This window comes from Centroberyx affinis, unplaced genomic scaffold (genome assembly GCF_046629955.1).
Source record: "Centroberyx affinis isolate AG114_WGS23_722 - 3 ecotype Tasmania unplaced genomic scaffold, CSIRO-AGI_Caff_v1 ptg001796l_1, whole genome shotgun sequence".
Classification (NCBI taxonomy): Eukaryota; Metazoa; Chordata; class Actinopteri; order Beryciformes; family Berycidae; genus Centroberyx; species Centroberyx affinis.
The window spans coordinates 294912-317688 of NW_027280186.1; the positions used below are offsets into that span (position 1 = coordinate 294912).

Below are 22777 nucleotides of genomic sequence, written 5' to 3' on the forward strand. Positions count from 1 at the left end.
CTGACAATGTGAGTCTCAGTCCTCTAATGAGAGAACTGCGGTGCGGTTCATTAAGAGTGAGAACGTCATCTGAACCAACTACAGGAAACAACCCGAAAACACAAGGAATTATGGGTAGAAGGAGACAGATAGCCAGCAGTTCCTCATGTTGGAAAGCCTAGTATAACAAACTGCAGTCTGATGCTCATATTCAGCTATTTATATGAGTTCTTACCTGGTATGAACACCAGAGAAGGTCAATTAGGGCGAAGAGTGCAGACAAGTCCATCACGCTTAGCTAAAGTTACAGGGACTGGAACAGGAATTGTTTTGCCTCCTCTCATTGCCAAAATCTCTAACCTGGCAGAATCACAGGTTACCAACCTCGTCCAATAAACAAGCTGCTTGTGAGTCCATGTGACTTTTGTTTACAAGCCTTGCTTCGCTTGTCATTGGACAGTGTGAACCTAAACAAACCAAAATACTAAAATGCAACAAAGTACAATTTCCACTCTGGTTCGGACCAAAGAAAACAAACGTTACATGGCACCATAAGCTTACCCCCTCTTACCCAACTCCCTACACACACACACACACACACACACACACACACACACACTCACACACAGTCTTTCCATCTTTTCATAAACTGTTTATCAGATTGACAGATCCAGCGCTCCCGGTGGTAGCGTTTATTTCATCAATGATAGATGGAAAACATTTGGGCCGCTGTCATGGTTCCTCTGACGAAGACACTTGCAGATTAGTTTCATAATGATTCATTGTTGAGCCTCACTGGCTGGGAGAAGACGTTGTTGAATGCAGGTCACACAGGTTGCGAACAAAGCAAGGGCTTTTTGACATAGGGCCAGCTTTATGGTGTGTTACTGAGGCCCTCCCCTGTGTGTGTGTGTGTGTGTGTGTGTGTGTGTGTGTGTGTGTGTGTGTGTGATGAACTTTCACAGCATGCGGTCTGGTCTTCATTATCTTGCCAGTATCCGTGCTCATGACAGACCGCCTGTCTCCACCAAAGAGCAGCAGATTAATTTTGATTTTAACATCATGTGTAACACGCAGAACACATGTTTGCTTTCATTTCATTTGCGAGCCGTTTCGCCCGCACTCGCTCACTCCCTTGCTCGCTCGCTCACTCGCTCGCTCGCTCACTCGCTCGCTGGCGGGCGGTCGGCTGCTTCTGGCACCGCCGACCACTTCGTCTTCAATCATGCTATGGTTAGATGAGAACACTATCGCAGAAATGTTGATTATTTGGAATTTCCAAGAGAGGGAAGGAAAATATATTGTGTGCACAAGCTGTGATGGTTGAGATGGATTTATTGTTACTATACAGACATGGCGAGATCGGGGAATTACTTTCTCTTTGAAAGGTGTAGGCACAATTCTGGCTAAAATTATAGTAGTTAGTTTATTTTTTATTTCTGTGTCATGCCAAACATCTGGCCCATCCCACATTACAGGACACCACCATTTTACAAAACATACATCTTCCAGTGATACATATAAGAGCAAAAAAATAAAATAAAATAAATTACCACATTATAAAGTACTACTATATTCTTTCAAATAACATATTTGAAATGATAGGTTTCAAATGAACAATACACTGAAAACAACTGCTACAAACTTACAGTTTATCTTGATAAAGAGCTTTTTTTCTCATCTCCCAGGCTTTCTCCAGGTAACTAGATAATCTAAATGTTTCGAACAGCCAACTCAATCTTTGTGCATCATCCATATTTACAAAATCAATATCTGTTTTTATCTTACCAAACAAAGTATTGCACAGTTCCCAGTAAAAAGGGCAATAGAAAACAAAGTGAAACTCATTTTCTGTATCAGTCAAACAGCACATTGAACAAATCCGCTTTTCTTCTTCCAGACTGACATACCGTCATATAGTAGTTATGTTGTATGATATTGTAATAAGTGTCATTAATCTGATTATTAGTCTTAATAATATGAGATGCAGAATTATTTTACTGCACATTTGGCATCTTATGTCAAAATCCTGACTATTTTCAACCACAGCGGACATTCAGAGTGAAAAGAAATGTTTCAATATTGCCGTAATGCCATATGGTTAATTTTTGTTACTAGTGGAAGCTAAAATCTCAACACGTGATTAGAAGTGATTAATTGTGCAGCCTCAGGTGTGTGTATATGTGTTTTACATGGTTTTCTATCCTTATGAGAACCAGTTTGAGGTTTAGACCTTCATAGTGACAACACTGTGAACATTTTGACCGGTCGTCACTTCTTCAAGGTGCTAGTTTAGGAGTAGGACTTGGATCTAGCTGTCTGTCTCTCTGTATTTCAATGTAAAATTTATTCATACCTACATAAGGAATAGTTATTTTTTCCTGTCTATTCCCCCAAGGCAGCGGGAGCTATCCGACCTCTTGTTTCCACGGTGATAGCCACCACATCGGAGGGCTACCTGGACCACTCTCTGGAGCGAGCCAGGTACCGGGCCAGTGAGATGCCTCAGGGATTCACGTATGACGTCATCTATCAAGCCTATCAAAGGGTAGGGCATGTTCTTTAAAGCTGCACTAAGTAACTGAGTACTTTTAAAGCTGCCCTGTACATTTTGCAGGTTGGTAACTGTTCATTTGTTTTTGCCTCCAATTCCCATAAATCCTTCTGTCAAAGCGCAAAATACACACTGGCTCCTAAACAGCAGCAGAGAAATCTGGACTCACCAACATTAGCTCTTTTCCTCTCTCTCATCTCTTTGGTTTCCTTTGGTCTAAAGCGTCACAGACCGGCCGGGTCGGTAAATATGAGCTTGCTGTGTGCAGGTTGCTGACGTTACTGAAGTTGAAACAGCTTTCAAACGTTTACTTCTCGCTGCCATTTGGAGCCGCCAACGAGCGAAGTTGCCAAATGCAACCTTGAAACCTTGAAATGTCAGCATGCAGTTTGATCTGATGTTCTCTCCCTTACAAAACAGAGAAAGAAGGATCGGGGCTAACCTGACCAGAGTCCTAATTTGCATTCAGTTCCCTTGTGAAGCCTTGTATTTGACGTATGTAGTGGTGATGAAATATTCTGGGAGAAGACAGGCAGACAGGGCGGGACTTGTAGTTATGCAACAAGATTTCACCAGTATCTGAGAGCTTTATAAAGAAAGTATTAGAATGGATATTATTGATTGAGACATTAATCCCAAAGATTGATACCTCCCCTCTCGATTCCACTGACAGCAAAGCGATCCTCACTTACTGTTAGAGAAACAGTAGAGTGGAAGCCATCTGGGAATTCCACCTGTATGCATTTATCCTCATCATTTATTATCCTTTCTTGGATGTTATACAGTGCAACCAAGTAAGTATGTTGTACTAACCATTCTGTGTAACTTCTGACAACGCAAAACCTGACATTTTTCCAAACAGTTCCTCTCGGGGCTGGAGCAGCAGTGCAGCATTAGTCCAGAACGCATGCCATGGGACTTCTACCATGGCTACATCTGTAAATGGAGGACAAAATACTACAGGATGGATATTTCGAGCAGCAGTCCTGCAGGCCCGTGCTGCTAACTCTTAGTGTCAAGTAATTGCTGTGAAAGGTCTCTCAAATCTTATGAAATGACAGTTGGGTTGAGATTTATGCCCTTTTAAAAACGATGCCGCAAGGATGACAAAGGACTTTATGGTTCTCATACATCATAACGGGCCTTTACAGTCCTTCATTGTTCAGCAGATGTGCCAGAACCTGCAGGGTTTCATGCTGAGGGAGTTTGCGGCGTGGGTGCTATCACTTTCACTGCGCCTCGATTATGTGTGGGAAAGAAATGACACATTAATGTAGTCCGCCACACTGCAGCAGATCGGTCTGTGGAACAAAAGTGAACAAAGGATTAGCTGGAGAAAATGGTGACAGAGTATTGAAGTTACATGGAAAATCTCAGTGTGTTCCGATTAATGATCTGAGCAGTTTACAGGGTTTAATATTTGTACCTGGAAAAATTGAAGAAATGTATCCACCGACTTAAACCATAAATGTGCCGATTCTTAACCTAAAGCAGGGGCTTATTGGTAAGATGTGGCTAGCTAATACAAGCCTCCTTAAAACCATGGAACTCGGGTTGCAGAAATTTACCCTATTTATTTTTCAGACACTTCAGGCTTTGCTATTTCAACCTTGACTCCATTAGATGGTTCTTGGGATAGCAGTGTTTTTGAAGGACACAGGAAGCTTTGAGCTAAGAGCTAAAGTATGCCTCCAATTGGAGCCCCATTTGTCTGCAGTTATTTTTATTCCTGGCACATGGCGGATTTTCAGATTGCTTTGGAGCGCTGTTGGTTTTGGCTTTTGCCGTTTTCAGAAAATGAGCTCACATTTATGCTGCAGTGTCAAGGCCAGTCAAACTGCAAAAATTAAGACAAATTGGGAGGGGATGCTGCAGTTAGCGGTGAGGTGAAAAAGAGGAGCGCAGGGTAGGTCGAGACTGCGCCCCCCTCTTCCTCCCGCTCGTCGCCTCCTCTTCGGTCCTTCAAAAGAAGGGAAAGTGTAAGGTGTCTGTCAGGTTAGCACTGTAGGACATGTTCATGAAAAATCAGCGAGAGCGGCACATTTGCAGCTTGACATCCATTGAGGCTGGCAGAACTTAGGGCTGAAAAGACAAAGGGGGAGACACTTTATCCAGTCCCCAGTGAAGGCTTTTGTACCGGGAGAAAATGCTGAAGGTTAAATTACCACAAGACCGAGAGCGGATTTCTCCTGTAATTTCTCTCTTCAGTTCCAGGGTTCCTGAGAAAAAAAAAGAGACCCCTCTCTTTTATAGCGCGATAAAATATTACCCACATATAATCTCAGGTAGCAAGATTTTGTCTTTGTTCTCCTGACTGTATCTTAAACCGTATGAGCTCATCGCCTCAATCCAAACCTCCATGAGATCAACAGAGACCGCGATCTGATTCTGTCTGAGTTTTCCCAGCAGTGGGTCAGAGCACGACCTTCTTAATAAATGCTTGTTGGTACAATAAATCTGCAGGAATTGGTCTTGGAGAGATTGGTGCAGGAAGACTATCAACAACTCACAGTACATGCTGGTACAGAGACAGCAGGACTTCACATTCAATAGCTATCTGTGCACCCTTTCAAATTTTCTCTTTTTTTTTTACTGCCTTGAGGCCTGAAATGAAAACCAATGTGATTAGCCTTTTTTCATTTTAATATGGATGTAGTAGCCAGTAAAAACAAAAGGCTAGACATTAGTATGCACGACCATGTGATTGTGCTAAGATTTAATTTATCACATACAAAATTTGTCTTCACCTGAAATCAACTAAAGTCTAATTAGCTCATTTACAGTAAACCCAGGATTTCCTTGAAGGTTTCTTTGTTGCATCGTGTTCGTCAGTGTGCAGAGACAAGCATGGATCGTGAGCCAACACAAGATCGTCAAGATCATATTGTTCAGAGTGGGTTCAGAGTGGGAGAGGGAAATAAAAAGATTTCAAAGGCCTTAGATTCACTCTAGAAAACACACTGAAGACCATAAAACACATTGATGACCATAATGAAGAAGTGTAAAAAATATGGGAACATCTCGCCTAGATCAGGCCGTTCCTCCAAGATGGATGACTTTGGAAGGATGAAGCTCAACAGGGAAGCAACCAAGAGGCCAACAGCGACCGTAAAACAACTGCAGGACTGTATGTTAGAGTCTGGCTGCTCCATGAATATATAGGAACAGTCATTTTATGTCTTCTCCACAATTCTGAGCTGTGGTGTAGGGGAAAAAGATTATCCACAGCCAGTCCTCAAAACCGTGTGGGAAAATGTCTTATGGCCTGAAAAAACCAAGGTAGAACTTTATTATCTTAATTCCAAAAGATAAGAAGTTTGGCGCAGAGCCAACACAGTACATCGTTCAAAGGGAACGGTATCAGCTGAATAACATGGAGGTGGCAGCATCATGCGATGGGCCTGTTTCTCCTCAGTTAGGACAGGGGCTCTGGTCACAATAGAGGGGGACATGAAAGCCTTCAGAAACCAAGATATTTTGGGGGGAAATATCTGCAAAAATTTCAAGTTAAAGAAGAATTTCATCTTTCAACATGACAGCGATCTGAAGCACACAGCCAAATCACCTGAGGAATGGCTGAAAAAAAAGGATCAGTATCCTGGGATTACCCTGTCAGAGCTCTAGAAAATCTGTGGACTGACCTACACAGGAGAGTGCACAGCAGGTCCCACTGTAATTTGACTGAGCTTGAACTATTCTGAACAAAATAATGGGAGAAAATTCCTAAATCCAGATGTGCTAATTTAGCAGAGACCTTTCCAAACAGGCTTAATGTTGATATTGAAGCAAAGGGTGTAACTATTAAATATCAATTGAAGCGGGTGGAGACAGTGTGTACACCAAGGTGTTTTGGTTTTCCATTCCATTTTTCATTCCATTTGGTTTTCCATACATTGTCAGAAATGAGTGGCCTTTTAGTTTCACCTTGATTTGGCTGGTCACTATTTCCAAATTAATTTATTTAATGGGTTGTCCAGCCTGAAGGCAATAAAAAGAGCAAAGTTCAAAGGGTGTGCAGACTTATAATATCCACTGTACAGTAGACAGTGGACTATACATGTCACTCCACATACAGAAAACCAGTCTATCACTAAGTGCACATGTATAGTGTGGCGTGACATCTCATCATAGGACAGAGAGATTCAGAGTCTCCTTTGTTTGCACAGCCGTTGATAAGCTGAATTTGCACAAATAACTATCTCTTGCACTTTCTTGCCTGTGGGATATTTTGCATAGCCTTCTATCAATCTGAAATCTCCTGTATGTGTTCGGTTGTGACCCATTGTGTTTCAGTGTTTTATATAGTGTTTTTCTGCTGGTGTGGTAATGTTTGTGATATATTTATAATGATTCTTGTATGTTTCTCCTGGCTGCAACCGAATTTCCCCTGGTGGGAAATAAAGACTTGAAGTAGGTGCGAGTCCAGCAGTGCAGTGGAACAACGTTTACTGTGTAGTTACACTGAGCGTGATGGAAATACATTGTTGTCAACAATTGTCAACAGCCCCACGTCTCCTGTGTCCTCTCCTCAGTGCAGTGAGTCAGACTTTGAGTTTGGCACCGAGTGTCTCCATCTGGCTCTGCAGTACTGTGGCACCAATGCCAAGCTCATCGAGGGTCCGCCAACGCTGTGGAAGGTGAGCTAGCCAGGGGCCCGGTTTGGGTTTTTGGGACGGCGGATCTGGTGACATTTTGCTAGCGCAGCTGTACGCTCCTTGCCGATTTATCATATGGGCACAAAGAAAGCTCTCATATCAAAAGTGATGAGTGCTGGCAAAAGAGGAAACATTGATGCATTTAATGTGACATCCAGAAGTGGTTTTTGGAAATGAGTTTAAAAGTAAATGTACTGTACTGAATCCTGTATCGGAACGTGTGTATCTTGTAACATTAAGTTGTTTTGTCCTCTAGGTAACCTACAAACGAGATCTGGCTGCTGCAGAATCCATTATCAAAGGTGAGTTCCCTCTTTATCATCCCTATACTGTGTACGCACAGAGTATAGCAGACCTTTTCATCCCATTGCCTCTATGTGCATATGTTAAATATATGATTACATGAAAGGCAAAAGGCTGTAGCTCTTCTCAGACAGGTAAAATGGTCAGAAATGAGCGATGTAGGGACCTTAAGAGATTGTTTTGTCTCTTTTTGTGAGGTAGTCTAGGGTTAGAATTGAATAGACCACATTGAACCAAAATAGTCCCTCATTGTACCCAGAGGAAGAGAGTCTTTGTAGCATTGTTTGGGTTGGTTAGAATAGCGGGGGTGTATGCCGTCTGTGAATACTACGGTGAGCAAGTCGGGACAAGGAAGACTATCACAATCAGAGAAATGGAAATAAACACGGCCCTATATTTCACCTCTGCCAGCACCTGGACCAACAACTACCTGCTTGATGATGACATAAGGTTCACAGTGATTGAGCCTCTGATGTGAATGAATTCATTGTGTGTTTTTGGAGAAGACATGGAAAAAAAAGTTCTCACATCTGTCAGTGTGAGAAAGAGTGTGTGTCAGTGTTTCTGTGTGTGTGTGTGTGTGTGTATGCGTGCATGTATGTAGGCTATGCACGTGCCTGTGTGTATCCTGTAGAGGCGTGTGTTTGTGTGTGTGATTTCTCAATCGATGACTTGTAGGTGACGTAATGCACCCTCTGTCGGCCATATTGGAGGTCATCATCAGCTCTTTGCAACAGTGGCTGTGAACAACTGATTGTGTTTCTAAACGTACAACTTGTCCATCTCAATACAATTCATTACACATTACTTTCTTTCTGTGCTGTTTTTGACAAGGAACTGATCATTTCACCACTGGTACAGCTAATCAATATTTAGATAATGTGTTTAGATAATGTCACCTTGTTAGCTAGCTAACCATAGTGTTCAGTTAACCATCATTGTCTTGTTGTAAACCGTTGCCAAGTTGGCAACTTTGTTGCTATATTTAGCGAGCTTTCAGCCCCCCGGTGACTTTATTTCTCAAAGGTGACAACAAATCTAGCAACTTTTTCTGACCATGGGGAACCACATGAAGCTAGCTAACGTGTCTAGTACAAGCTAGTGTTAAAGTAGCTGCATGTTAACATTAACATGTGTCTTTGCTAATTAGCCTGCTGGCTAGTTATCTAGCTAACAGTTTGTTCAGGTTAACTGAGCTGACTCCTCTCAAGCTACAACTCAGACTGCTGTGGAGTAGAGACTAGGGCTAAAGACAAGACAGTTTCCTGTACATTTGGAAACAAATCAACCTTATCAGACTATTCTATTTATTTTACTATTATTACAGAATTTACCTACACCCACACCATCACAACAATCTTTTTCAGGTGACTCTTTTTCTAGCCTGGCTGTTATGCATTTAACCATTATTTGTGCACAGCCAGTAATGGCACCAGATGTGGTTGCTAGGAGATTTGTGGCACAAAGCTTTGCCCATTTGTCTTCATGCAAATATGCTCCCAGTGTTGAAAAGTTAAATAGCATTGCTTTCTAACAGAAGTTTGCAGCTACCCAACGTGTCTTCCTCTTTCAGAGACTCTCTCGCGGTCGGCCTGCGTTATCACAGGTGGATCTGCACAGGCTGCGGCGCTGGCTGACGCAGTCCAGAAGGCGATGGGAGCTTTGGACATGGTACGAGTGTGAACAGTGACAGTTGTGATGATGATTATAATGATGATGATGACAACACTGCGGAGGATCTTCATGAGTTTACCATGTGTATATCCCCCTATCTCCCTATCCCTGACTCCCGTCCCGTACCTCGAATCCCCCACAAGCCCATGTGAGCTCCACTTGGGTGGCCCGGCGGTGAGACTTGCCATCTGCGGTCAGACCTCTAATGGAGCCTGTCTGGGACATCCATGCTCTGCAACTCTCCTCCTCCTCCTCCTCCCTCCATCTCCAACCTCCACCTCTCACTCCCCTGCATGAAGGAGAGCAGATGGCAGTCATATTTCCCGTGCCATGGGAATTGGCTTGATTAATTGAGTGTTTAGTGATGAGTTCTTACCTCCTCCCACCACCTCCAGCCTGGTCGGAGCTGACGAGCTCCCAGCTTCCCACACTGTCCCACCACAGTGCATATCCTTCCCTTTCACTCTGAATCTTTTTTTTTGTTTGTTTGGTGATTCAACTTCCCATGCTGCCTGAGGTCCACATTGCACACATCCTCCGTTCAGTTTGTTAAATTATTGTAAATAGTCAATGGAAAACAGTATCCATGTGCAAAACAGAGCAGATCGACGTTCTCAGATATTGAATCTGACAGCACAGACCGCTCAGAGGTTGGAGAAGCACACTCACTGCAGTTAAAGTAAATGAAAAATGCTCTCCCCTCCCACAACAACAGTGTTGAGGTTCCCTTGAGCAAGCCACTTAACCGCCAGTTGCTCCAGTGGAGTTGCTCAATGGCCAACAGGAGAGAACTGTGTCATATTGGGCAGCTCTTATGTAAATGCATGAATGTGAAGCCGGACATTGCTGAAAATGGTTTCTCCATCAACATTCCCTGGATAAAAAAGGTTAAAGAAATCATAAAAATAGGCTGTTAGCTAGCTAACTAGCCCGCAGGCTAATTTAGCAAAGCAGCTGAAGTTAATGTTAACATACGTAGGGCTGCAACTAACGATTATTTCCATTGTCGATTAATCTGTTGATTATTTTCTAGATTAATCGATTAGTTGTTTGGTCTATAAAATGTCAGAAAATGGTGTTTCCCAAAGCCCAAGATGACGTCCTCAAATTTCTTGTTTTGTCCACAACCCAAAGATATTCAGTTTACTGTCATAGAGGAGTAAAGAAACCAGAAAATATTCACATTTAAGAAGCTGGAATCAGAGAATTTTGACTTATTTTTCTTAAAAAATTACTCAAACCGATTAATCGATTATCAAAATCTCTAAACAGCTCTAAACATACGACTACACATGCAAACATTTATGTTTAACAGATATGTTGGCTAGTGCACAAAAATGTGTTTACAAGAAGACGCGATGGTAGCTGCTAGCTAACAGGTTAAACACAAAATCGATCAGATCAGTGGGGAAATGATCAGCAACTGTTCATAGCTATCGTTACCCAAGAGCTGTTGACCTCCAATATGGCTGCCAGAGGGTGCATTGCGTCATCTGCTAACCCTCTATAGGGAACAATTCACTCCGCCACTCACATTAATTTTGGAGAAGTGGCTTATTCTAATATTTCTCACCTATTGCGGTATCCCCTATATTAGGATGTGTCAATGCTTTATTCATTTTCTAAATGGTGACCCAGGCTGACATATCACCCCACATGGCTCCTTATGTGTTTCCTGGATAATCTCGATGTGTACATACTCCCTGGGCGTAGTTGTTGACAGTGGAAGGGGGCGGGCAAGGCGCGTCGCATTACGTGTTTCCGTGTTCCGCCGTGATCCAAACAGTTCATCCTCCTTTAAACTCGCTCCAAGTCCTTCATCAGCGGGTGTCAAACAGGCGGATCTCGCTGTCCCGGTGCTGGACCGGGCCCCAGAGACGGATTGGGGTCGGTGTCGGCCTCCTTGGATCGGCTGATTGGAACCATTCCCGTCTGTGCTCAGGTGGCCGGTGGGGCTGTGTTTTCCGGTGCGCGTGTTTGGGACCAGATACATCCTTTTCAGGGGTTTTGGGAGGGAGGGAGGGAGGAGGGAGATGAAAGGCGAGTGGAAGAAGAAGCGGAAGATGAGGAATTACCTTTGTCCCAGTGCCATTAAGTGAATCTAATACAGGGATAAGCGAGGTTGGGCCGCCCAAGCTGTGCTGAATACTGACAGTTTGGTGTAGTATGTGTGCAGGTGGAGGATTTGGCAGCGTGTGTGTGTGTGTGTGTGTGTGTGTGTGTGTGTGTGTGTGTGTGAGAGAGAGAGAGAGAAAGACACACAGTGAGATTATGATTAGGGGATTCTCTCAGCAGGATGTTAACAGACAGAGGGAGTTGAAGCAGCACAAACAGATGTGCTATCGTATGAAAATTTGATGCAATGTAAACCCATGTTTACAGAGAAACCGGTATGTTATCAGTCAAAGCATAATTGCAGGAGGATGCAGTTTTTCTAAGAGGGAGTGGTGTTTCAGATAGTTTACTAAACAACCCAAAGAATCTCCTGCCTACAAATTAAGGTGTATGTCTCTCATTCCCTTAAATCTGACCAAATTGTGAGCATTAGCATCTTTTTACTATCTCCTCCACACAATTCATATCACATCAAAGTTCATATCCCAGTCACAATGTTTAGCAAAAACAATCCCGATTTGATTCTTTTGTCAATATTGTGCAACACTAAAGTCTTTGTGCAGTTTTTAAATTTAGAATTGAGATCCTGAATTGCCTGTGGATGAGTTCCTCCATGGTGAGTTTGTTTTTACAGTCCGACACTATGCTGCCTTTGCCTCACTTAAGTTATTATGAGGCATTATTTATTCAAAAATTTGGCTGCAGCGCACTCTGAACAAAGGCTAAGCCCAGACAAGCGCATGTTTTATGCGCACATAAAGACATAAACGGAGGTAGGGAGGGTTTGATAGCGATAGGCCAAACCACCTCCTCTGCATGCTCTGCCTTATCACTAATCCTTTGAGCTTGATGTATGGTAATATTCTCATATCCAGCCCAGATCAAAGAGAATCCTCAGACACATGTATCAAGTTACTGAGTTTTTTTAACGATTAACCTCAACCTATAAGAGGATCTGTCATTCAGACGGGCAGCATGAAGTATTGCTGAATAGCCACCAGGCCAGGAAACAACAAGCTTTTTCATCCATCAGTCACAGTAGCTGATGGATTCCAACTTTCACTAGTCACTTTCACTGATTTACCAGCCAAATGTGTTTTAGAGTAGAAATACCTCTGAGCACTGGTTAATTATAGGCCAAAATATCTGGTAGAGCAGAGAAATTTACCAGCCACAGTCAAAATTTACATTTACATTAACATTTAGCTGGTGTTAATTTTCCACCTTGATGGCAACACAGCCCAATGGGTGAAATAAAGTCTCTCCCATCTGTAACATCTTTCTTCACTCTACACTACCATGAAAAATGTCATACGGCATAAAAACGTCAAAACCATTTGTTATATTCTAGTTTTTTTTTATTTTAATAACTATATTTTCACACCACATTGTTTTAAATTAGACCCATCCAGGTCAGAATGACTAAGATACAGCTATTTCCCCCTGTAACACATTTCAAATTCATATCAGTGGGTGGTTTATTGCTGTGCTGAACTCTGAAAGTCTGTTTTTCTTCTGTCCTTCAAGTCGTTTGGTCCTTGAGCCTCTATGCCTTCTTGGCTCTCCAGGCCGTGCCTAAATTTAAATAAACATTCCTGCTCTGGGATTTCATGCCCAACCTGGTTTAGATCATGTCAAATTTTTTTAAACCTTGCAAATCTACATTTCGAACTGAAATGATTTTCCTCCTGAAGCCATAGGCAGTTATCTTTCAAGAGCAATTAACCCTCCGACATATGTTTCCCATAACCATTTCATATTTCCAATTTCTTTTGTTATTTTAATGGGTAAAACAACTGTATCTGAATGTCAAACTCAGGCTCTGGATGTTTGTTTCTGTGTTTATTTCCTCTGTGTGTGAAATTTTAGTACCGGGGAATAATTCGAGGCAAATTAACAATGTAAAACGGACATGGTGGACATGGCGTGCTATCCGGTTGCCTCATGTCACTTGTATGCCAAGGCCGAATCTGAATGGAAAGATCAGGAGTTAAAATGTCCTGGTTCTGTGAGCAAAAAAGCTTTTACGATTCTTGGCCGCACCGTGGTCTTTTGACTCAATTTGCAGTGTAATGAAATTTAACTTGGCTTGTGTAGGATCCCTGTTCCCAGCTTTTGCATACGACTGGGTTTTCCTGCCAGTTCAGAAGTATAAAGGAGCCCAGAAATGGTTTCTTTTTTTATCCCTTCCATTTGTTCTAATAAGCCTCTGATTACAGTTGATGGAAATAAGCCACTCAGTTGCGCACTCCTTGCTGTAAGCACTGGAGTGTATTTTGATTTTTATCCCTCTTTTCTAATCAGAAAATGATTCATGACAGGAAAGCAGGTGGGTGTACTCTGACTAAAGTAAATGACTGAATAAGTGGCAGAAACAGAAACCAGAAGGCTCTTGACCTTTGAGCGCCGGAGTGATTCAGCCGCTCTGCATCAGATGCATGCGGGCCTTGGTACTGCAGCACCTGCTTTAAACGTTATGACACAAGAGTCTGTAACAAGCACAACGTCAACCAAGAGGACGCCTAATATAACATCAGGGCGCTCTGTCTTACAGGAGCTGGACGTCGTCCCAGACCTGAAGGGAGACAACGCCAGGTATCTGTTGGAGGAGTGGAACTTCATCCAGGTTTCTGTAAGTTCCTATTTTAAGGACTAATTTCTGAGAAATGAATACGAGGCTATGTAAATACTCTAGACCAAGGAGGAACCACAAGTAACTCTTGAGTCACAACATGCCAAGACTTTCTGAAAGCATCACTTTAGAAAGTTATGTTGAACTTTGGTAGTACCTTGGGTTGTGTAGCTTTCTGGCTGAAAAAAAATCAGCAGAATGACTTGTTTTTTTATACTGTGTATTGTCAGAATCTGCTTTATTTGCATTTGTTTATGTGCTAGAAGTGTGATTTTTGAAATCAGATTTTGAGGAGCAACAGATAACAGAGAATCACTGATTTTGGAGATATATCATGTCCAGGACAACCCTAGGTACTACCAAATATCAACATCACTTTAACTTGCTATTTGTCATGGAGAAAAAATCTTGGTATTAACTGTTCAGATCTATTGTTGAATATGGTAGAAATGTTCAGCCCCCTTCTCTGATCTCCGTAGGTTAACGGTTGTTGCCTATCAGAAGTGGAGGCCATGCTGGCGGCTTTGGAGGCGGCGAATCGCGCTCTTCTCCACCCGCCGGTCATCATTTGGGTGAGTTCACGCAGGGAGACTGTAGGTTCGGTAAGAAAAGCCACACGTGAATTCACATGTCCAACGCCGTCCCACAACCCCCTTCCTTATGGTTCGAAATTGAGATTTCCCCTTCCCTCTCTGCTCTCCTGACTGTTTCCATGCCTTGTCGTGAGTCGGCCGTGTTGTTTTAAGGACGGATCTGTAAGCCAGTAAAGAACAAGGAATGCTCTGATGTTGGGATTTGCAGGAGCTATCCAATATCAATGCTTCAACGTCGACAACAAAGCAACACTGGCATGCAAAGTTAAAGGGAGAAAACAAATCATTTCCTTGAATTCTGATCAATAATTCCTTGAAGAGGATCAGATTTTTGTTTGTTTGTTTCTAATTCAACCTTTGCACCCTGATGTGCAGTGCCAAAATAACGGTCTGTAATAAGGCCAAAAAATCTGGGGAGACTATCCAGTGATTTTTATTCATTTATTTATTTATTTATTTTTTAACTACAAAACAACTCCAATTTAATAAGTGCAAATGTCACGCAGCATTACTCGATTAAACCCCTGCCTTGATTTGTGTTAGCTACGCTTGCTTTCCAATAAAGCTCTAAATCCACACACACCAGGTTTCATTACTGCGGGATAGGCTCGTCTCTGCCATGCCAGAGTAAAAGCGTCTGTGTCAGTCTTATTCCCATAACTTTCTACTCAGTACTTGAAAGACACACAGTATATGCACTCAGCCCAATGTGCAAATTGTCTACAACACCTGCTTAAAGTAATAATCCACACCTTTTTTTTTTCATATTGTCCATTTTCCGACTCATGAGCATGAACAGCGACAGCCACCATGGCTGAACAGACAAAGAAAAGAGCGCCGCCTACAGAAATTCAAACGGCATCAACAGAACATCCAAGCCCTGCCCACACTGTTTGATTGACAGGTGATCTGTGGGAAGTGCAGTGCAGAAACACCACAGCAATGAGCGCTTAGCAACAAAGATGGAGACAAAATAAGAACAAATGAAAAAGGAGTCTGTGGTCTTAACACGTCAAAATCAGGCCAAAAGTTATGTTTTTTTTAATTCAGAACAGGAACATTTAATAACTAAAAGTACAAGTGTATTATAATGAACATTCTGCATCTGTTTGTCTTTGTTTATTGTGAGAAGATGACATATGAACGCCTTAAATGCAGCTTTATTTTCAAATTAGTGTGTACAAACTAAAAAGGAGGCTATGGTGGCGCAGGCATCAGGTATTACCATACATTTCGTCTCCTTGAAAATCAACTTAAAGGCCCTATAGACAACTTTTTTGCTTTAACTTATCATTATGAAGTAAATGTTGATTGCACAGTGTAATGGCTATAGAATAATGACACCATCTGCGTTTAGATTGGTTCCCTATAAGCCTCGCTTTCACTATGCAATTCTGTCTGCCACCGGGTACGATCTCCCGGGAGAATGAAGGCTCGATTTACGGCACAAAGGAAGTGCCATCCATTGCGCAACCAAAAAAGGAATAGGATAGGTTTCCCCCTGTAGCTATCAGTAGCGTTAGCCATGTTGCTAACGCTACTGCTGGACCAGCCAGAAACAAACCTCTATGTTTGTTTCTGGAACAAAAGAAACAAACTTCTGGCTGCTAGCGCTAGCGTTTGCAACGTTAACCATGTTGCTAACGCTAGCTACGCTAGCTAACTCTAACGCTAGCAGCCAGAAACAAACAAATGATCCATTGTCCGTTTGATAATCTAAACAAAGAACATGTTTTCTTGCAGTGGCCTTTCTAAAATGAGCATTGGTGAAAGTTACTATTTCTTGGTGTTATGATCAAGGAGTTGATAAGCAGACAGATGGTTTGTTCTGTTGCACGGAGCTAGGCTCTAACAGAAAGCGATCCGGTTGTCTTTGCGACAGCGGCGCAAACAACAATACCACTTGAAAACACTAGGGGGGGGACAACGGGGGGGAAAGCTGAAAAGTTGTCTGTATCCACTTTAAAAGCCGGTCAGTGCATGAACTGCTAGGCATGTGTGTGTTCTGGAGGCGGACTGAGACACAGTTAAGCGAGTCTCCGTATCATTTCCCACACTTTGAATGAACTTTTCTTTGCATGTTCATGAATGCAGACATCTGGCACAGGACGGATTCAGTTTCGTCGAGGTACATGTACGACACGGCCAGCCAAACCTCCACCCCCACCCTCCGCCCCCCTCCGCTTGTAAAAACGTCACCTGTAGTCCACCTCGGGTCCCTGGAGCAGCTCTGTTGCTGTTTGGAAACCCAACCCGTCCCCAGGAGAGCAGCCACCTCCGCTCGGCCTCGCTCACCGCTCGCTCTCCTGAAACGCCGACACACAGAAACACGCACACACAGAGAGAGGAAACTAAAACAAACTGCTCAAATCTGAACCAACAAGAAACATTGACTTTTGAATATTTGAAAAAAGGAGCAGGTTTACCCTTCTCTGATTTACAGATTTGACCTTTTCAGGCCGTGTGCGAGGTAATAAGGCAGAATAAACCTGGGGGGAGGCTGATTTCTGCTGTGCCTCCACAGAAATTACACTACACAACAACTCCCAATTTAATCACTGCGAATGTCACGCTGCATTACTCGATTGAACCCCTGCCTTGTTTTGTGTTAGCCATGCTAAGTTTTCAATAAAGATCAGAACACACACACACACACACACAAGGATTCACACATGTAAACACAAAAAGAAGCTGGGGTTTCAGCCATATTTGGGTGGGATTGACTCTCTGCCACAACAGAGCAGAAGTACATCCGAGTTCCCATAACTTGCGCCGTTAAAGTGCAGCGATTCTATTCTTTCCATGTTCCTGTAATGCTAATTTGACTTGCAAAGTACATAACACATCACCACATCGTATACCATACAAACAAACAAGCAAGAAACTGGCAATTAATAAGAGCAGACAGGGAGCCACTGGGTCCGTAAAGTACAAAAACAACCCCAGCAAAAAAGCGCTGCTGTTAACTAATCACACAAACTTTACTTTTCACTCCCTTGGCTAACTGGATTTCATGGTCACGTCAGAATGTGCATGAGTGCAGTCTGGGAAGGCGTGACTATGAGACCTGAAACGTGAAGCAGCCCCTGGATTTCACGCTCATAAGTGATGTGGCTCTGCAGCAAAGTGGTGGAGGGGGGCGTCAGATGGCATATGTTGTTATTTATCATGGCTTGGGTCAGTAGTCTGAAATATGATCACATGGCAATAATCAGCGGAGGGTTAATTGAGTTTCAGGTGGGTGACAGTGTCTTGGTGGTGGGAGCCTGGAGGCTGGAGAAGCAGACTGGAGATCAAGGTTTCGAATCTCAAACAGCCTGGGAAAATTTGTGCAAGGAGAGTGTACAAGAGAGACGCTCTGCTCTCCTTTAACCAAGGCTGGGGCCAAGTCATGAACTGAATTAAGAATGCAGGGTGATTCCCAATTCAATCCCTGGAGTTGGATTTGAAATAGCTCTAAGGAAACAGAATTGGATTTGAATTGGAATGACAGGAGACAGAATTGAATTCCGTGAAATTCCACTTCTAAGAGAGTTTGTCTTGACTCGCTAAAGATAAATCAAACATTATCAATCAAATACAAGACAGGTAAACAAATCAAATACGTTCAATCATAATGTATGGATTACGATTACATGTTATGCATCAAATACCACCTGAAAGGTTCCTTTAACATTTTATGATATTCAGTATTGATACTATATAACACTGTGTGTAATCTCAGATATGTAGTAAGAAAAAACAAAACAAAACATGGAATTTCACTGAATTTCACTGGATTAATGAAATTTCAATTCAATTCCAATTCTGTTTCCTGTAGTTTTTTTTCCCAATTCCACTTCCTCAGTTGAACTGGAATTGCACCTATGAAGCAGAGTATTACTGAAAAGTCAAACTTCTCTGGCTAAATAGAGATTACAATAATAAGAAATAAGATTACAAAAGAAAAAAAAATGGTAGATCATTAATCACTGAATTGGAGCTGTTGTCCTTGTACCATGTGTGTCAGATCGATTGCGAAACTCGGGCACATTGTCAATATTTCTCTACTTTCTCTGTTTCTAACTAATAATAATAATAAACTTTATTTGCATAGCGCCTTTCAAAACAAAGTTACAAAGTGCTTTACAAAAAAAGATTTAAAAAATGTCACTAAGGCGCCAGTGTTGAAAGAGACACTTATTCTTATGAAGTAATACGGTCTAGACAGGCCAAACCAGAGACACTTTAATACTCATGGAGGTTTGACACCTTGCAATGTGATGAATAATGACTCTGCAAGCTGAAGTTTAGCCGATAATGACAGCGACTGTCTGATTGACTAATGTATTCGAGTATAAGTGTAATAATTGCATGTTTAGAGCAGATGTCTTGACACATTTGAGATGTTGATCATTACTGTTGCATCTCACTGTCACACATTTTTAAGACTATATGACAAAATAATTGGAGTGAATTAATCGTGAATTAAGCCTCTGTCAGCAAGACGGTTATGGAAATCAGTTAAGCAGTGGATACTCCTAAGGGTGACACAGTAATGTGAACCAATGTGTCTGGTTTATGCTGCCTTAATTGAGGAAAATAAACCCCAGAGGCCCTAAAGATTTACAACTGAATCAGTCATTATAGCCCTAGACAGGACTGTGTATCAACCATCCTCTGTTTACTCTCAACACAGCAATGCACACGCTTCCTAAATCTTCCCCCAATACCACCTTAAATAAACAGGCCTATTGAGTTGCAACATGTTTAAACGTCTGCTTGAACAATGAGCTGTAATTGCTCCAGAAAGGGCATAATTGCTGTTCTGGTAAGAGATTCCCACTATTGGCAAGCGCCTTCTGATTGGGCGCGGTGGCGTTTGTTTTGATAGGTGCGTTTGAATGACTCGGATGGGCTGTCCATCAGCGGGATGACAGAGCCAGCGGCAATCACGGAGCTGGCCTCAGCCGCCAAGCGCAGAAATATTCTCCTCTATGGCATCCAGCTTCATCAGTCAAAGGTGAGCGCCTCGTCTTTTCCCCCCCACCCCCCCTCTACTTTCCTCTCCTCTCTGCCTCGTATTGCCGAAGTGAGCTCAGCGTTCCCCTGGAATGCACATTTGAGAAAAGCCAAACAAAACAGAATGGGAAATGTCTTTTAAGTCTCTTGTTCCAATGTCTTGTCATGCTCTTGGGCTTCAGGCGAGGTTGCTGTCTTTTATCACCCTCCTTTATGTATTAATATGTGTGTGCGCACGCATGGGTGTGTCTGTACGTGTGCGAGTGCGCACGCACGTGTGCCAGCTAGTGTGATGTGGGTGGCAGGATGTCAACTTTTAACCTTCCGCCATATGTGTTGTCAAGTATTGTGTGAACTGAATGCAGGAGAGGGATGAATGGGACCTAGAGGTGCTTCAGGTCTGAAACGCCACGCAGTCCCCCCCCCCCCCCCCCCCCCCCCCCCCGCCGCACGCCGTCTCAGCGCCGGCCGGACCAACGCCGCGGTTAAGCTTTGTGTCAGGAGAATCTTCTGCAGGGTGTTTGAGGTTGGCCCACCAAACGCTCACTGGAGTCATCAGGGTGGATGCGGTTGACCTGAAATCCATAACTGCCTGCTCAGTAATTACAGGATTAGACTAGATGGAATAATTCATCTTGCACAATGAAAGATGTCAGGATTCGTGCTACCAAGGCAGTCAAGTCAAATCACAAGTTTTGCGCCAGATGTGCGCAGCGAACCAAAGACAAACTTTGAATATTCATTGTATTGTTGGCCTAAGTATGACATCCTTCATGATTTATGCTCATGGCTGACTGCAGCAGTGTGACAAATGAGGCTTCTTGGCAGCCTCGTCACTTCACAAATCAATGGTAAAAGCATCTCTGCCCCCGGGGCGACGGGAGGTTTGAGCAGGTCGGTCTTGTGCTCTCCTGCCAGCGTTGGCGCGGAAGAGGAACGTGAACGACGAGCTGAAGACGGAGGGCCCCGCTCTCAGCTCACGGTCGGGCCTTGACGTCAGCGTGTCATCTAATTAAAACGAGGTGCTTGGTTATTCCCGAACGGTGAGGCATGCGATACAGCGGCGGTTCACATATGAGTTTGATTCCGCTATCGGATGTTGCACACCACGGTTTTCCTCTGAATTATGGAGGCTAATGCTGTTAATTAGTCATCCTGCTTCACCAGTTATGAGAGCGGAGAAGAAAGGGGAAGGGAGTGGACGCAGATAATATGCGTTTCACCGTGAAAAAATGCTTATCGTTATGAGATAGTGGAACAGCAGAACACGGCCTTGCATAAATCACTCTGTTAGGTTTTTGTTATAATGAGGATAATTCTTCCCAGATGGCCTTATTCATACTTGTCGAGACGGTTGCCAACACTTCCTTTGTCAGCCACGGCCACATATATGAATATTACTCGCACACTTTCAGTTCATTATTATTTCTTTGGTTTTATAAAAAAAAAAAAAGAGCAGACAATATATGCATACAAAAGAAATAGTTTCAGCCAATCAGTCTGATTGGAGAAAGATGAATTCCAACTGTGCTGATGGCTAGCTGTACTCAAAAATGAATCAAAAATATCAAAAACTATCAAAAATGAAATTGTTTGCAATACTAAGCCTTGTGCTGACCATGGGAATAATTAGGGTTTTTTCTTGCTTTCTCTTGTTTTTTACCCTGAATTATAGCACACTGCTTTGAAGAAAACATTTCAGAAAGTACACTTGATTTGGCAGCTGCTGTAAGAAAGCCAAAATACCTGAGATGGCATTCTCTAATGTGATTATGTGTACAGCCTGATGCAGCTAGGTACAAGGCACAGCTGGGGTATTTTTTATTTTTTTTTGCCATGAAACGCAGCATTTTTGTTTTATTTCCTGAGGATGTTATTTCTTCCAACCTAATCACTAGAAGGTAGACTGACATGTTGTGGTTGCAGCGTGACAAGAGACTCTGGATTACATTTTCTGTTCCTTGCAAAGAAAACGGAACTTTTCCTGTTTTGATGTCTCAAAATATCTTCTCGAGGGAAGCCAACACAGACTCGAAACATGTTCGTTAGGTCGCTGCCCGCTGTTTTCAAGAAGTTAAAGGAGGAATGCCACTGAATTTCGCTATTCACATGTGTTTTTCCTGCGGCTTTCGACAGTTAGCCATCACTGCTTGAAAAAGTGTGTGTGTGTGTGTGTCTGTGAATGCTTGTGGCTGTGGATGTGTGTGTATATGTGTTATGTCTCCGCCTCTGTGTGCATGTGTGTATGTTAGCTCCAGAACCATTGAGAATGAGGAAAAAAAAAAAAGATGGAAAATGCGACTCTTAGAGCTCCCTCACTGATTTTATGAGGTTTATTTTCTGGTTTAAAAATAAAAGGAATCTCTTTTTTGATATTTAAGTCCAAACATACATTATGTGAGTGAATAATTAGACTCCCATCCATTCTGTATGGAGCGACTTCATTCTCCACATCTTGATGACATCTTAAAACATGATCATCTGGTTTCTGGCTGTGGGAGAGAGTTTATCATGTTGTCAAACATTGACCAAACTGCCCTCGGTCACAGAAATAACATTACTTGAATTCTTGAATGGTATTCCAATTTAAGGTTACTTAACAGTACAAATATTTTTCTGCTTTGTGAAGATCAGCCATCAAGGATTCATAAGCCACTTAAACTATTTCACCAGTGAAACAAAATGGTAATTATTGTACAAGTGGATGGTTGGTTACCAGCCAAACCAGTAGAGCAGGCAAATGTCACAATTTGTCAGAATTTGTTCAGTGTTCAGTGTTAATTTCCCACCCTGACCAGATTTTAAAAATTGTGCATGCTACATTACATTTATTTTTTTGTTTTCAATTAGTTAATCTTTTTGAGTATAGAAGACCTTCCATTTGTTTTTTTTTGCCACTCACGAAGAGTGATTTTTGTTGTAAAAACACTGTCATTTGATAAGGGATCGGCAGCCAAACTCTGTGTAAATACAGTGTCGGGTATCTAAAGTGGAACATCCTTTTCTGTTGTACCAGTCTGATATCCTCACTGACATCTGTAAGTGTAGCTTTTGTCATGTTTTATTCAACTGTGCGCCACGATATTTATCTGTTCTCTGGGAGAGTGTTTTTCCGCTACTGATCACTACAAGAGACTCCCTTCCCCAAGAGTCTGTGATTACATCTGACAGCTAAAAAATCATCACAATGTTTACCTTTACTCCCCATTCACTTTTGTCAGACAGCTTGACCGTACAAGATGAAAGGTGTATTCACAGAGAAAGGTTTGTT

General features: G+C 42.5%; 1 protein-coding gene across 1 annotated transcript in view; it reads left to right on the plus strand.

The window, feature by feature from the left end:
- crppa (CDP-L-ribitol pyrophosphorylase A) overlaps positions 1-22777 on the plus strand; it is a 39494-nt gene that overhangs the window by 2698 nt on the left and 14019 nt on the right. The window contains exons 3-9 of the mRNA XM_071529503.1: positions 2378-2527; positions 7066-7170; positions 7445-7490; positions 9065-9162; positions 13835-13912; positions 14392-14484; positions 19379-19507. Of these exons, the coding sequence (XP_071385604.1) occupies positions 2378-2527; positions 7066-7170; positions 7445-7490; positions 9065-9162; positions 13835-13912; positions 14392-14484; positions 19379-19507 (699 nt within the window). The remainder of the gene's footprint in view (positions 1-2377; positions 2528-7065; positions 7171-7444; positions 7491-9064; positions 9163-13834; positions 13913-14391; positions 14485-19378; positions 19508-22777) is intronic.